A 16,919-nucleotide genomic window follows, 5' to 3' on the forward strand; every position below is an offset into this window, starting at 1 on the left:
GAAATCATAAAAAATTAGCATTTCCAAATCATGTGGGAATATTAACCTTAATAAACAAAAACAAATATTTTAATTAAAACTTTGTAATTAAGTATGTGTGAAATATATTATAAATATAACGTAATTATACATTTTCACATAAAACCCAATATTCTACCACTTGAATTTAGACATCCAGATCTCAGATTTTCTTGACATTGCAGCTAAGAAGAAACTAATACCGGTTTTTATTTTTTATTTTTAAAGGGTGTATGTTATACAGTGGCAACTGGTCATTTCACCAGAATTAGTATTTTAAATAACTAGCAGCATTTAATATTTCCCAACTAATAAAAAAGATTACTTTTTGTCAGCTGAAAGGGGACAGGTGGGTGTGTAAATTTAAGTGTCGTAGTTGTTGGCATATTAGCTGCTATGTCTCTGTGGGAAATCAGCCAGGTAGAAGAGCATACTGGGGAAGAAGCCTGGGGAGGGGAGCAGACTACAGTTAGTGAAGAGCAAATACAAGCAGTCAGAACTAGGAGTAGCAGAAACGAATAGGAAGGGCAGGGATAGAGCTACCCCACCTCCAGCCCTTTACCAGGTGTGCTCCACGTGTGTGGCACATGCAAAGAGTCCTCACATTTATACTGCCTTTGACAAACACATTCTAAAAGCAGACAGAGTTTGTACTGAATGTGTTCTGAGGCCCACCCCCTGCTGATTTAATCCCCTCTCACCTTGTCCCACACCTCCTCGGTGATATCCATTAGGCTTCCAAAGAAAGGGTTGACAGCAGCATTGGAGACTAGGATATCGATACCTCCATGAAGCTTCACAGCCTAGAGAGAGGGGGTGAGGTCTGGACCAGGGCTGCAGTAAGTAAGGGAGGTGCATTTACCCATGTTGATAAAAACTTCCTTTTGAGTTATGCTCTGTGGCTCATGCCTGTAATCATGGCACTTTGGGAGCCAAGGTGGGAGGATCACTTGAGTTGAGGAGTTTGAGAGAAGCTTGAGCCACATAGTGAGACCTTATCTTTATATTAAAAACAACAATAACAATGACAACAAAACCTTCCTTCTTAGGAACTATCATCAAAATAAGTTCCGTTTCTTAAAACATCTTTTTTTTGAAAACTACCCTAAGATCTGCTGCTAACCATTTAAGGTTGGCTTCCTTCTTTCTTTTTTAGATGGAGTCTTGCTCTATTACCCAGGCTGGAGTACAGTGGCATGATCTCAGCTCACCGCAGCCTTGACCTACTGGGTTCAAGGCATCCTCTTGCCTCAGTCCCCAAAGTAGTCGGGAGTACAAGTACTTGCCACCACACCACGCCAATTTTTGTATTTTTTGTAGAGACAGGGTCTTGCCCTGTTGTCGTCTGGAACTACTGAGCTCAAGCCATCCACCTGCCTCAGTATCCAAAAGTGTTACAGGCGCGAGCCACCAGGAAGTTGGTCTTATTTTTTTTTTTGCAGTCTTTTCTTCCTACCTCCTATTCTTCTAAGGCTGTCTCTGACCCTTTGCTTTTTTCTTTACACTTGCCCTTTGGGACGCTCCTTCATTCTCATGATTTCAAGTCTCACCTCAAAATCTATTTCTAGACCCCTCCTCTTCCTTTTACAGTGAGTTCTACCCCTATTTCTCCAAGTGCTTACTGTCCAGTTCTCCTTGAATAAGTTACCCTTATCTCAAATTCAATCTGTCCACACTTATCTAAATGGAAAAACTGGCTTAAATAGAGCTGAAGAAAGTTACCCTGGAGGGGCCTTTGAGATCATCTGTTCCAATGTCCTTAAGGTGGAGATGATGAAACAGGTTCAGGGAATTTTCTCAAGATCATATAGTTCAGTAGTGACACACTGAGGCTAGCTAAGAACAGGAGGCCTGCTTATTCTGTGTTTGGGAAAGTGATTTGCTCAGGGCACAAAGCTAGTTAGCAGTGGAAGAACCGAGGTCAGTCTCCCACTTTGTAGCACACCGCTAATTCATAGGAGCCCTCTGAAAGTGAGTTGGGGTCATTAGGAAACTGACTGCCCAGGAGAGCCATGATGGGAGAAGATACCAGCCTGAATTTAAAGCAATTCCATATTTAGTTATAGTGTCATTTTCCCTGTCTCTGTCTCTCTCTTTTGACCTGAAGGCATGAAAGATTCAAGGCTTAAACTGACATTTAAACTGAGAAAGCCAAGAAAGGCAACATCTCACCTCCTTAATAAGTTATAAGTAGGTAGTGAGGCATGTGCTAGAGTAATGAATGGCCAAGCAGAATCTGCCAACAAGAGTTTTCAGTACAAAAAGCCACCCTTGAAACCAGACTTTGCATTTGCCCAGAACTGGCAATTTTGATGCCTTGGGCAAGTAGCAGTACATGGGCCCTTGGTCAACTTTGTGCTTCAGATTTGGCACACAGAGGGGTGTTACTAACAATGTACACCATCTGCTAGCTTCCCATTTTAACTCATTATTCTTGTTAACTAGGTGCTAAGCTCAGTTGTTTCTAGACGGTTGAAGGAATGCCTGGGCTGTCGACATGTAAATCTAATAAAATTTACAGTCATATAATCTTTCAAAACCAGTATTCATACTTTCCTGAACGCTTTAAATTTTGGCATAAAGGCCAGTCACCTGCCTTGGTTTTGTATAAGTCTCACCAATGGACTTGTTACTAGGGAGGTGCAGAGTAAGTTAATAAGTAATGTGCGCTGTGCTGAGTACACATGTGTTTGAGCTGGGAGAGGACAGTGGATTGCTCTAGAATCACCTGGAGACATTTTCTACTCTGCAGTATACCTCATGCCTATAGTCTTAGCCACTTGGGAGGCGGAGGTGAGAGGATTGCTTGAGTTCAGGGGTTGGTGGTTACAGAGTGCTATGATCATGCCACTGCACTCCAGCCTGGAAAACAGAGTGAGGCCTTGTCTCTGGAAAAAAAAAAAGTCTTCTAAGTCTTATTCTAAATTGTGTGATCACTACACTAAAGCAGTTAGGAGGTATTTGCTCTGTGTTCTGATAGTTATATAATTTTAAGAAAAAATATAATCAAGCAGATAGGCAGCTAACCTGGTTTCCACTTACCACACCACTTAGAAGCTTTGTGGTGCAGATGAGGAGGCCACTGGGTAGTAACCATTCTCAGGGCAGTGGCTTTTCTCATTGCAGGGTAACATGTGGCAATTGGGAAAAGACATTTCAAATAGCTGACAAGTATTCTATCATTCTCCTCTCTGACAATGGTCACACAAACTACCTGAGAGTCATTTTTGACTTTGCTCGTGTTTCCCACTTTTTGACATGGGGTTGGAAAATCTTGGTTCGTTCCCACTAAATGTCTCTTGGGCACATCTGTTCCAGTCCCACCACCACTGCTCTAAACCTGGATGACAGCAACAGCTTCCTCACTGATGCCCTGGATTCAGTGTTTTCTCTGTATATCCTTCCTACCAGAGCCATATTATCTTTCTTAATAACCATCTTTCTCTTGCTCAAAACCTCACATGGCTTCTTATTTGCTATAAGGATGTGTAAACATATCCTTTTAAGGTCCTTAACATATCCTTTTAAGAAGCTATTGCTGGGTGCGGTGGCTCATGCCTGTAATCCCAGCACTTTGGGAGGCCGAGGGGTCGGATCACCTGAGGTGAGGAGTTCAAGACCAGCCTGGCCAACATGGTGAAACCCTATCTCTACTAAAATACAAAAATTAGCTGGACGTGGTGGTGGATGCCTGTAATCCTACCTACTTGGGAATCTGAGGCATGAGGATTGCTTGAACCTGGAGGCTGAGGTTGCAGTGAGCTAAGATTGTGCCATAGCACTCTAGCCTAGGCAACAAGAGTGAAACTCTGTCTCAAAAAAAAAAAAGAAAAAAAGGATATGGAGGATCATGGCCTCTATCTTTCCAATGCAGCCCCTTTCCCAGCAGTACTTCTAAGCCTGTGCTCTCCACTGTGGACTGACAGCACTCCTCTCTTTCCTTCAGTTGCTTCTTGGCTGTCTGCTCATTTTGCGGAGTTATCTGGAACCTCATCTCTATTCCATCCGTCCATTCACATTTATTCCTAAACGTTTAGCTCAAGTACCACTTCTGGGCTAGGCCTGTAGGCCTTGTTAAGTGAACCTAGTGGGGGTCACAGGATGTTTTTCCAGCAGGATTTTGACATTAAATTGCTACTTACATGTCATATAGTTAGTGCTAATTGACCCAGACTCCCAAACAGCTCCTTCCACATCAGGATCAAGTCCCTAATCTTGGGCTGTGTTCACCAGCCTAGGCCAGGCTTTTTTGGACTCACATTTGTGACACTCTTGGACTCACATTTGGCTCTTTCCAATGCACATCTGAGCATTTGCCAGACAGTTCCTTAAAAATGGAAGTACCCTATGCAGTCTACCACACTACTGTCTACTATTGTTAAGATCCTCCTCTTCTAAAAAGATTATGCAAATTATTTCTGCCAACCTTCCAATCTGTTAGCACAATCCTGTACTTTCCATTTTTGGGTAGATTCTCCCTTCCACTCTGGGGAATAAAGTGTGTGCCCTGAGCCTCAAGGGAAGAGGAGCTTCCTTTGCTGGATGGTTCATATTTTCTTCAGCAGCTGCAGGGCTGGTGTCCACTACTAATTGTGACATTGACTTATATACTTTCTTTGAGACTAAAGTCCAGTACCTGGTAGTCCGTAGGCAGCAAATAAAGGAAGGGAGCTTGGGAGGTCTGGGTTGAATCACAGCTCTTTCCTTACTGGCTGTGGGACCTTAGGAAGTTGCTCCAGCTATCTGAGCCAGTCTCTGCAGACTGAGAGAATAGTGCTTGCCTTGCTTGGGTTGTTGTCAGGCCTAGAGATAACCTGTGTAAGGCTCTGAACACAGGAAATGGCACATAATAAGTGGCTGAAACATGGTGGGCTGCTTCCTGAGGTTCCCAGGGACTTGACTCTATAAGCTGAAGAATAGGGGATTGTTTATTAGCTCATGGGTGGGAACATCCATTTTGTGATTGTATTTACCCTTCTTATCTGTCCAATTAGATGGAAAATTACTGGAGAACCAGTACCAACTGTTTCTTTGGGGTACTCAAGGGATGATGCAGGGTTGAAGCATTAGAATGTTTTAAAATTCTCTGAGATGGGATGAGTCTCTGAAGTTAGTTTATGAACATAACAGAAAGGCACACAGTAAAAATGTGCTGCTATCCAGGAAAGCAGGGAAGGAGGATCAGGCTGGCTCCCTTTTCCACCTCCTGGCTCTGTGCCTATTTCCCTGCAGCTCACCGTAGCCACCAGCCGCTCCCGGTCCTCCGCCTTCCCCACATGGCACACGGTGCCCGTCACGCTCAGCCCTTCCCCCTGCAGCGTGGACACCGCCTGGTCCACATTCTGCTGCTTCCGGCTGCTGACGACCACGTGGGCCCCGTCCTGGGCCAGACGCCGGGCGATGGCAAAGCCGATCCTGTGAGCAGAAAGAGACAAAGACTGCCAAGGCCTGTGCAGGGGAAGAGGTCAACAGCATGGGCTCTGAAGACTGCCCGGGTTTGAATTCTGGCTCTTTCTCTAGATGACCTCCACGTGTCTCTTCTATGTGTAAAACAGGCTTAATGGCACGGCCATTTTTGGCACTCATTTACTTTTTCTTATGACCTGGACCACAGCCTCAGTTCCCAAGAACTTACATCACTTTCTACAGTTCCCACCACGGGTGACAGGCTTCATTCCCTGTTGGGACTGAGAGGTGAGAAATGAGCTGGGTGTGCAGCAGCCACTTCCATGATTTGAGGATCTCACTCAGAACAGCCCTGCCCCCAGGTTTCTTTCTTACTAGTCTACCATATTCTCAGAATTCTATCCTTAGTTATTTTTTGGGAACATCTATTTTGTGAAAAGATGGTCTCTGGTCAAAAATGTAAATATTGCCTTGGGAGGAAGAGTTACACATTCTGGACTTGTCAGTCGTTAGCGTTTTACCTACATTTGTATTTTAGTTTTGTGGAGAGCTGGCATCTAGCAAAGTCCTGTAGAAATGAGAACCAGGACAGACAAGAGTGGTGGGTGAGAAGCAGGCTGGACAGGGTAGGCCCAGATGTACCGACCTAAACAAAAATCTTGACACATGGCTGTTCTGTTCCATCTAGGTAAGGGGGCGGGGGGGCGTCCCGGGAGACTTTCTCGTGCCCAAATAAAGTGTCTGGTATATTTTCAAAGTGCTGGAGGCCTTGGGATAGGATTTTGAAATCCAGATTCCCTTGGATTTCTAGTTTCTGGTTTTCCCAGACACTAGGTGGAGCTGGTTGACTGGGGCAGCCCAGAACACTGCGGGGACTAGATCGATAGGTCTGCACAGAGGTGGCACAGTTGTGCCAGAGGCAGCAGGGACGCGAACCTGGCAAGGGAGGGTCCAGGGCCAGGGGATTCGGAGGGGTTTCAGGCGGACCACGCGGCTGCTTTTTTCCAGGGTCAGACTTTGGCCGCGTGTGAGGTCTGAGGACAGGGGCACCGGAGGCCGAGGATGAGAGGCCAGTGCCTGTTTCCAGGCAGCCAGGGCCTCAGAAACTCCGGCGGGAGCACTCACCCGTCGGTGGAGGCGGTTACCAGGGCCACCTTATTCGCGAGCGGGTCCCGGCGGTTCATCCCAGAGCTGGCCATCCGCACCGAATTCCAAACCGGGACACAGAGGCCTAGCAGCCCCGTCTTGTGCATGGCTCAGACCAGCAAGTCTGGGTTCCACTCCTTCCAGCGAGGTGACATAAAGTAGGACGAAGGGCAGGACGAAGGGCGGGCTGCTTCCCTGCTCTCCCCCTCCCCGCCCCCGCGCCGTCCCCTCCTTGTCCCCGCCTGCTGGAAGTCCTCTGTGGCGGTGCTCGCCTCCCTCCGCCGCCGCTCCCCGCAGCCATCTACGTTCCGCCCGACGGGGGCTTGCCCGACTGGGGCTTGCCTTCCGGAGCTGGCGGGTGACCAAAGCGTTCTCTGTTCAAGTTCTCTGTAGGGCTCGCCCCTCCCCTGGCCCCGGCAGGAACCCGCAGACTTTGGCCGCTGCCCTTCTGCATCTACTTGCCCACGTTTTTCTTCTGGGGGAAGTGGGGTTTTGAGTTGGTTGCTTTGCTTCTTCAGAATTCCTTCTCCAAGAAAGTTTGAGTACATGTATGTGACAGCCCACAGGAGGGCAAATGTTTTGAGACTGCCCATGGAGGTGAGGCCTCTGGTCCTCATAGAGTCCACCAGGTGAGGCTGGAGGAGCCTGGGAGAGATGTGATAGGGAGTAGCTGCACCAGGCCTGGCACTGCCCTTCACTCTGCCCAAGGTCTCCTCCATCTTCACGGGCCCTGGAGGGCAGACTATGGTCATTGACCAAACAGTATCTCATATCCCTCGCCAAAGGGACTTCCTCCTTTACAGGGGCTGAGTGCTAGCCAGGAGGCTGCAGATTCCCTGGGGCAGTGGTGGAAACGCTGAGAACTGGGGGCACTCAAGTTCTGCCTAACCACTCTGTCCCCATGTGTTTGCCTCCATCCTAGTTCAATAAATATTTGTTGAATGCAAAATCTCTTTATGAACTGTAAGCTACTAAGCACATAGTAGTTACTGCCACCATGTAGTGATTATTATTGGTGCCCTGGGCCAGACTCTTCATCTGTAAATTACTGATGGCGTGGAGTAGATGATGAATAAAGTCCTTGCCAGCTATACATTCTGTGTCCAAGACTTCAGCCTCCACTTCTACTAAGTGGGCTAAAATGATCTCCTTCCTATGTTTCTGGGAGAATCAGTAGGTCTGGATGGCTTATGGTGCACTGTAGAAAGGCCCCAACAGACCCAGATGCAAGCATCAGAATTGGTTTAGCCCACTGGCCTCCAAAGGCCAGACTGAGAAGCAGTGCTGGTCCATGGCAATGTTTTCACTAGTTCAAGGCAAAATGACAAAATAAAGACATTACAGTGAGTTTTACAAAGCTAAGCTTATTTAACAGTCCTTTATTGTGGAGTATACATTTGCTCCTTTGTGTGTGTATGTGTGTGTGTGTTAGTGTTTTCTTTCAGAAAAGATGATGAAAGCAGATGGGTAGGTTTAGAGATATGTCGTTGGTGAAATCACCAGTTTGGCAGTCTTATGTCAGTCTCTACAATTAAAGGGGAAAGAATTCTGATTTGTGAAATCAGTTCTAGGCATGACTTTTTAATAGAATTCATGTTTGCTCAAGATTTATTTAGTGTAGGTTAGCTGAGCAGCTGAAAAAGGCTTTCGACATTCAAAAGGGGGTGTACGGCGAGCAAGTAATAGAACAGGCCTGCATTGGATTTATAGTGTTTTCCTCACTATAAGAAGTTACAGCTGCAGTACTCTGCTTTGGTACTCAGCACATCCCCATGAGATAAGAGAGCTTAAGTATAATTTTCCCCATGTCCAGGGAAAGCTGAATCTGACTGGTACCCCTCAGTCTGAGCCTCATGAATTACTGACAAAGGCTGGAAGCGCCACACTCCTTGTCCTCTTGCACTGTTTGGAGCTAATGCACTGTGGGAACCCTTCCCAGGGCCCCCCATCTGTGTGTAGGGCTGGGGAGAGGGTACACAGGAGGACTGCTGCAGGGCTTCTCAGGGCTTGGTTCAAAGGGACAGGCCTGCAAGTGGCATTTGATCTCTCTTCCCCTTCTCTTCAGAGGTAGACAGGCGGACTCAGGGGCTGAGATTGGCAGAAAGGTGAGGAAGACTGTACTTCAACGAGCAAAGGATTCTGGGAAAAGAGAATTGTGGCATGGGAGTTTGGTGAACATCACATGGCCCTTCCTTTAGTTGGCAGGATTGCTATTTGGCTTCCAGCACTATTTCTTTTATGGAGAGAACAGGGGACATTAGGGAGGGGGCCTGTGAGCAGAAAAGGATAGAAGGAAGTCAAGAAGTATGGGAATCTCTAGCACTACTCCTCATCAAGCTGGCTCATTGGAGATAAGAACAGGAAATCTTGGGCCGGGCACGGTGGCTCATGCTTGTAATCCCAGCACTTTAGGAGGCCGACTTGGGCGGATCACTTGAGGTCATGAGTTCAAGACCAGCTGGGCAACACCATGAAACCTCATCTCTACTGAAAATGCAAAAATTAGACGAGCATGGTCAGGAGTTGGAGACCAGCCTGGCCAACATGGTGAAACCCTGTCTTTACTAAGAATACTAAACTTAGCTGGGCATGGTCAGAACGTCGAGATCAGCCTGGCCAACATGGTGAAACCCTGCCTGTACTAAAAATACAAAAACTAGCCAGGCCTGGTGGCACGTGCTTGTAGTTCCAGCTACTCAGGAGGCTGAGGCAGGAGAATTGCTTTAATCTGGGAGGCAGAGGTTGCAGCGAGCAGAGATCATGCCACTGAACTCCAGCCTGGGCAACAGAATGAGAGACTCCATCTCAAAAAACAAAACAAAACAAAATAAAAAAACACAACAGGAAATCTTTCAGGGATATACATGCATATTTGGGAGTATCTCTTTGAAATGGGAACTGTAATAGGCAATGGTATTGTTCTTGTGTGGAGGTGGTAACATCTGCCTATCTTGAGGGACAAATCCCTCCATGATTGAGGGCTCTGCTCCTATCCTTTTCAAGGGCTGCCTGCGACCGCAGAAGAGAATTCACCTGAGGCGGAATTTAAGTCTTGCATTTTGCAATAGCTGTCCTAGATTAATTGTTGAGTCATGCATCACTGACATAAGTCAGGAGTAGGCAGTGTGGGAGGGGTGGTGTGGGCTTAGGACAACTGCTAAGCAGAGAAAATAATGGTAAGAGTGTTAACAGTATTTATTGAGCACTTCGTTACTAAGTGTTGGCAAGTTTTAAGTGCTTTTTATAAATTTTATTGAATATTTTTCATCTGGTCAAATGGGTGTTTTAATGTAGGGAGCCAGAGGCCTGAGGGTCGTGACCAACTCAGTATTCCACTGAAGGCTATATGACCAAACAGCAAACTGTTTATCATGAATGCAGAATGTGGGCCAACTCACTTCTGCACCTGCCGCCAGGAGGTTTGCTGAGGGCAGTCACTCCCTGGTGCTGTGCTCCTTGAGGTTATCTACTGCAACATCTGGAGACTACTGTTCAAAGAATGCAGTCGTGCAAGCCTGCACTAAGTCAAGCAGCTGACTGACAACCACCCCTTTCTCCCTACCTTCTTTACTCAATAAATATGAAGCGCTATAGAAACTCAGGGCCCTTGTTCACTAGAAGCAAGGAGCCCCCTGACCCCTTCTTCCAAGTTTACTTTTTTGCCTTTGTCTTTATTCTTGTGTTAATCTTCTTTTGTTAAGTCCACCAAGGACTGTGGCATTTTAAATTCTTTTTTCGTTTTTTGAGACAGAGTTTTGCTCTGTCACCAGGCTGGAGTGCAGTGGCACAATTTTGGCCCACTGCAACCTCTGCCTCCCAGGTTCAAGTGATTCGCCTGCCTCAGTCTCCCAAGTAGCTGGGACTACAGGCACATACCACCTGACCCAGCTAATTTTTGTAATTTTAGTGGAGATGGGGTTTCACCGTGTAGGTCAGGATGGTCTCGATCTCTTGACCTAGTGATCTGCTCACCTCAGCCTCCCAAAGTGCTGGGATTACAGGCATGAGCCACTGCACCTGGTCAGGTGTTTTAAATTCTCTATGTGAAATTCGAGTGAGTGATGACAACCTCAACCAGTACGTGTTGTATAGCTACACTTCAGTTTTCTGGCATTGTTGGGGGATTGATAGCTTTCATAGAAATCAATTTTCTCTGAATTTGTATTTTAACTTTCAGAATCAGTGTGTTTTTCAAATCAATACATCTATTCATTAAATATAAAATAACACATGCTTATTATTTTAAAAAGGGACAGAAAGTTATTTGAAAAGTAAAAGGTTACTGTTCCCTATGTTTTTTTTAACCTTCTTCCCATATAGCTCTTGGCTTCGTGTATCCTTCCAGAAGTTTTCTATACATTTACATGCATTTTTCTTTTAAAAATTGTTTCCACAATTGAGATGAGACTATACATACTGTCCTTTAAATTTCTTTTCTTTTCTTTCTTCTATGCTCCAACCCCCACTTTTTTTTTTTCTATTTTTAAGTTATTATACTTTAAGTTCTGAGATACGTGTGCAGAATGTGCGGGTTTGTTACATGTGCCACGGTGGTTTGGTGCACCCAACAACCTGTCACCTACATTAAGTATTTCTCCCAATGCTATCCTTCCCCTAGCCCCCCACCACCCCCAAAAGGTCCTGGTGTGTGATATTGCCCTCCCTGTGTCCATGTGTTCTCATTGTTCAACTTTCACTTATGAGTCAGAACATGCAGTATTTGGTTTTCTGTTCTGTTGTTAGTTTGCTGAGAATGATGGTTTCCAGCTTCATCCATGTCCCTGCAAAGGACATGAACTCATCCTTTTTTATGGCTGCATAGTATTCCCTGGTGTATATGTGCCACATTTTCTTTATCCAGTCTATCATTCATGAGCATTTGGGTTGGTTGCAGGTCTTTGCTATTGTGAACAGTGCTCCAATAAACATATGTGTGCATGTGTCTTTATAGTAGAATGATTCATAATCCTTACGTATATACCCAATAATGGGATTGCTGGGTCAAATGGTATTTCTGGTTCTAGATCTTTGAGGAATGGCCACACTGTCTTCCACAATGGTTGAACTAATTTACACTCCCACCAACAGTCTAAAAGCGTTCCTATTTCTCCACATTCTCTCCAGCACCTGTTGTTTCCTGACATTGTAATGATTGCCATTCTAACTGGTGTGATATGGTATCTCATTGTAGTTTTGATTTGCATTTTTCTAATGAGCAGTGATGATGAGCTTTTTATCTTGTCTGTTGGCTGCATAAATGTTTTCTTTTGAGATGCGTCTGTTCACATCATTAGCCCACTTTTTGATGGGGTTGTTTTTTTTCTTGTAAATTTGTTTAAGTTTGTTGTAGATTCTGGATATTAGCCCATTGTCAGATGGATAGATTGCAAAATTTTTCTCCCATTCTATAGGTGGCCTGTTCACTCTGATGATAGTTTGTTTCTTTTGCTGCATTGAAGCTCTTTAATTAGGTCCCATTTGTCTATTTTGGCTTTTTTTTTTTTTACCATTGCTTTCGGTGTTTTAGTCATGAAGTCTTTGCCTATACTTATGTCCTGAATGGTATGGCGTTGGTTTTCTTCTAGGGTTTTTATGGTTTTAGATCTTATATTTAAGTCTTTAATCCATCTTGAGTTAATTTTTTTATAAGGTGTAAGGAAGGGGTCCAGTTTCAGTGTTCTGCATATGGCTAGCCAGTTTTCCCAACACCATTGATTAAATAGGGAATCTTCTCCTTATTGTTTGTTTTTGTCAGATTTGTCAAAGATCAGATGGTTGTAGATGTGTGGTGTTATTTCTGAGGCCTCTGTTCCATTCCACTGGTCTAGATATCTGTTTTGGTACCAGTACCATGCTGTTTTGGTTAATGTAGCCTTGCAGTATAGTTTGAAGTCAGGTAGCATGATGCCTCCAGTTTTGTTCTTTTTGTTTAGGATTATCTTGGCTATATTGGCTCTTTTTAGGTTCCATATAAAATTTAAAGTAGTTTTTTCCAATTCTGTGAAGAAAGTCAATGGTAGCTTGACGGGATAGCATTGAATCTATAAATTACTTTGGGCAATATGGCCATTTTCATGATATTGATTCTTCCTATCCATGAGCATGGAATGTTTTTCCATTCGTTTGTGTCCTCACTTATTTCCTTGAGCAGTGGTTTGTAGTTCTCCTTGAAGAGTTCCTTCACATCCCTTGGAAGTTGGATTCCTAGGTATTTTATTCTCTTTGTAGCAGTTGTGAATGGGAGTTCACTCATGATTTGGCTCTCTGTTGTCTGTTATTGGTGTGTAGGAATACTTGTGATTTTTGCATGTTGATTTTGTATCCTGAGACTTTGCTGAAGTTGCTCGTCAGCTGAAGGAGATTTTGGCCTGACACGATAGGGCTTACTAAATATGCAATCATGTCATCTGCAAACAGAGACAATTTGACTTCCTCTCTTCCTGTTTGAATACCCTTTATTTCTTTCTCTTTCTTGACTGCCCTGGCCAGAACTTCCAGTACTATGTTGAATAGGAGTTGTGAGAGACAGCATCCTTGTCTTGTGCCTTTTTTCAAGGAAATGCTTCCAGTTTTTGCCCATTCAGTATGATATTGGCTGTGAGTTTGTCATAAATAGCTCTTATTATTTAGAGGTATGTTCAATCAACACCTATGTTATTGAGAGTTTTTCGCATGAAGGGGTGTTCAGTTTTTTCAAAGGCCTTTCTGCATCTATTCAATTAATCGTGTGGTTTTTGTCATTGGTTCTTTTTATGCGATGGATTACATTTATTGATTTGCATATGTTGAACCAGCCTTGCATCCCAGGGATGAAGCCGGCTTGATCATGGTGGATAAGCTTTTTGATGTGCTGCTGGATTCGGTTTGCCAGTATTTTATTGAGGATTTTTGCATTGATGTTCATGAGGGATATTGGCCTAAAATTCTCTTTTTTTTGTTGTGTCTCTATCAGGCTTTGTTATCAGGATGATGCTGGCCCCATAAAATGAGTTAGGAAGGATTCCCTCTTTTCTATTGAGTGGAATAGTTTCAGAAGGCATGGTACCAGCTCCTCTTTGTACCTCTGGTAGAATTTGGCTGTGAATCTATCTGGTCCTGGACTTTTTTGTTTGGTATGCTACAATTATTGCCTCAATTTCAGAACCTGATATTGGTCTATTCAGAGATTCAACTTCTTCCTGGTTTAGTCTTGGGAGGGTGTATGTGTCCAGGAATTTATCCATTTCTTCTAGATTTTCTCGATTATTTGCATAGAGGTGTTCTCTGATGGTAGTTTGTATATCTGTGGGATGGGCGGTGATATCCCCTTTATCATTTTTTATTGTGTCTATTTCATTTTTCTCTGTTTTCTGCTTGTTAGTCTTGCTAGTGGTCTATCTATTTTGTTGATCTTTTCAAATTACCAGCTTCTGGATTCATGGATTTTTTGAAGGTGTTTTGTGTCTCTACCTCCCTTAGTTCTGCTCTGATCTTAGTTATTTCTTGCCTTCTGCTAGCTTTTGAACATGTTTGCTCTTGCTTCTCTAGTTCTTTTAATCGTGATGTTAGGGAGTTCATTTTAGATCTTTCCTGCTTTCTCTTGTGGGCATTTAGTGCTATAAATTTCCCTCTACACACTGTTTTAAATGTGTCCCAGAGATTCTGGTCGTTGTGTCTTTGTTTGCACTGATTTCAAAGAACATCTTTATTTCTGCCTTCATTTCATTATTTACCCAGTAGTCATCTAGGAGCAGGTTATTCAGTTTCTATGTAGTTGTGCAGTTTTGAGTGAGTTTCTTAATCCTGAGTTCTAATTTGATTACACATGTGGTCTGAGCGACAGTTTGTTGTGATTTCTTTTGTTTGTTTGTAATTTGATGTTCTTTAACATTTGCTGAGGAGTGTTTTACCTCCAATTATGTGATCAATTTTAGAATGAGTGTGATGAGGTGCTGGGAAGCATGTATATTCTGTTAATTTTGAATGGGGAGTTCTGTAGATATCTATTAGGTCTGCTTGGTCTAGAGCTGAGTTCAAATCCTGGATATCCTTGTTAATTTTCTGTCTTTTTGCCTGTCTAATATTAAAAGTGGGGTTTACAGTTTCCCATTATTATTGTGTGGGAGTGTAAGCCTCTTTGTAGGTCTCTATGAAGTTGCTTCATGTATCTGGGTGCTTCTGTATTGGGTGCATATATATTTACGATAGTTAGCTCTTGTTACATTGATCCCTTTACCATTATGTGATGGCCTTCTTTGTCTCTTTTGATCTTTGTTGGTTTAAATTCTGTTTTATCAGAGACCAGGTTTGCAAACCCTGCTTTTTTTTGCTTTCCATTTGCTTGGTAAATATTCCTTCATCCCTTCATTTTGAGCCTATGTGTGCCTTTGCACATGTGATGGGTCTCCTGAATATAGCACACCGATGGGTCTTGACTCTTTATTCAATTTGCCAGTCTGTGTCTTTTAATTGGGGCATTTATCCCATTTACATTTAAGGTTGATATTGTTGTATGTGAATTGGATCCTGTCATTATGATGCTAGCTGGTTATTTTGCCCGTTAATTGATGCAATTCCTTCATACGATTGATGGTCTTTGCAGTTTGGCATGTTTTTGCAGTGGCTGGTACCGGTTTTCCTTTCCATGTTTAGTACTTCCTTCAGGAGCTTTTGTAAGGCAGGCCTGGTGGTGACAAAATCTCTCAGCATCTGCTTGTCTGTAAAGGATTGTATTTCACCTTCACTTATGAAACTTAGTTTGACTGGATAGGAAATTCTATTTTGAAAATTCTTTTATTTAAGAATGTTAAATAAGCCCTACTGGCTTGTAGGGTTTCTGCTGAGAGATCTGCTGTTAGTCTGATGGGCTTCCCTTTGTTGGTAACCCAACATTTCTTCCTGGCTTCCCTTAACCTTAGTGAATCTGACAATTATGTGTCTTCGGGTTGCTCTTCTTGAGGGGTATGTTTGTGGTGTTCTCTGTATTTCCTGAATGAATGCTTCTTTTTACTCTTTTTGTCTCTAATCTTGTCTTCTGCCTTTATTTCATTAATTTTATCTTCAATCACTGATATCCTTTCTTCCTCTTGATCAAATCGGCTATTGAAGCTTGTGTATCCTTTATAAGGTTCTCGTACTGTGGTTTTCAGCTCCATCAGGTCATTAAGCTCTTCTCCACACTGGTTATTCTAGTTAGCCATTTGTCTAACCTTCTTTCAAGGTTTTTAACTTCCTTGTGATGGGTTAGAACATGCTCCTTTAGCTCGGAGAATTTTGTTATTACTGACTTTCTGAAGCCTACTTCTATCAACTCTCTGTCTAATTTTATTCCCTTGCTGGCGAGGACTTGCATTCCTCTGGAAGAGAGGAGTCATTCTGGTTTTTGGATGTTTCTGCTTTTCTGCTCTGGTTTCTCCCATGTTTGTGGTTTTATCTACCTTTGATCTTTGATATTGGTGACCTACGGATGGGGTTTTGGTGTGGATGTCCTTTTTGTTGATGTTGATGCTATTTGTTTCTGTTTGTAGTTTTCCTTCTAACAGACAGGCCCCTCAGCTGCAGGTCTTTTGGAGTTTGCTGGAGGTCCACTCCAGACTCTATTTGCCTGGGTATCACTAGCGGAGGCTGCAGAACAGCAACTATTGGTGTCTGATCCTTCTTCTGGAAGCTTGGTCCCAGAGGGGCACCCACCTGTAGGAGGTGTCTGTCGGCCCCTACTTGGAGGTGTCTCCCGGTCAGGCTACATGGGGATCAGTGACCCACTTGAGGAGGCAGTCTGTCCATTATCGGAGCTCAAATGCCACACTGGGAGAACCACTGTTCTCTTCTGAGCTGTCAGGCAGGGATGTTGAAGTCTGCAGAAGCTGTCTGCTTCCTTTTGTTCAGGTATGTCCTGCCCCCTGAGGTGGAATCTAGAGAGGGAGTAGGCCTTGCTGAGCTGTGGTGGGCTCTGCCCAGTTTGAGCTTTTTTTGCCACTTTGTTTACACTGTGAGCCTGGAACCGCCTACTCAAGCCTTAACAATGGGGGACGCCCCTCCGCCTGCCAAGTTCCACTGTCCCAGGTCAATCTCAAACTGCTGCACTCACAGTGAGCAAGCCTCTGTGGGAATGGGACCTGCCAAGTCAGGCAAAGGAGGGAATCTCCTGGTCTGCCAGCTGTGAAGACCATGGGAAAAGTGCAGTATTTGTGCAGGAGTGTACTATTTCTCCAGGTACAGTCACTCATGGGTTCCCTTGGCTAGGAAAGGAAAATCCCCTGACTCCTTGCTCTTCCCAGGAGAGGTGATGCCCTGCCCTGCTTCAGCTCACCCTTTTTGGGCTGCACCCACTGTTCAAGCAATCTCAGTGACATGAACCAGGCATCTCAGTT

The 16,919-nt window shown here is 44.1% G+C and overlaps 1 protein-coding gene across 1 annotated transcript in view; it reads right to left on the reverse strand.

Moving 5' to 3' along the window:
- LOC108515803 (dehydrogenase/reductase SDR family member 4) overlaps window positions 1–6,792 on the reverse strand; it is a 13,187-nt gene extending 6,395 nt beyond the window's left edge. The window contains exons 1-3 of the mRNA XM_017852944.1: window positions 6,550–6,792; window positions 5,256–5,433; window positions 720–821 (exon numbers count right to left, since the gene is read on the reverse strand). Of these exons, the coding sequence (XP_017708433.1) occupies window positions 720–821; window positions 5,256–5,433; window positions 6,550–6,677 (408 nt within the window). The 5' untranslated portion in view covers window positions 6,678–6,792. The remainder of the gene's footprint in view (window positions 1–719; window positions 822–5,255; window positions 5,434–6,549) is intronic.
- Window positions 6,793–16,919: the final 10,127 nt, after the last annotated feature.

This window comes from Rhinopithecus bieti, unplaced genomic scaffold (genome assembly GCF_001698545.2).
Source record: "Rhinopithecus bieti isolate Rb0 unplaced genomic scaffold, ASM169854v2 scaffold_36182, whole genome shotgun sequence".
NCBI classification, from domain to species: domain Eukaryota; kingdom Metazoa; phylum Chordata; class Mammalia; order Primates; family Cercopithecidae; genus Rhinopithecus; species Rhinopithecus bieti.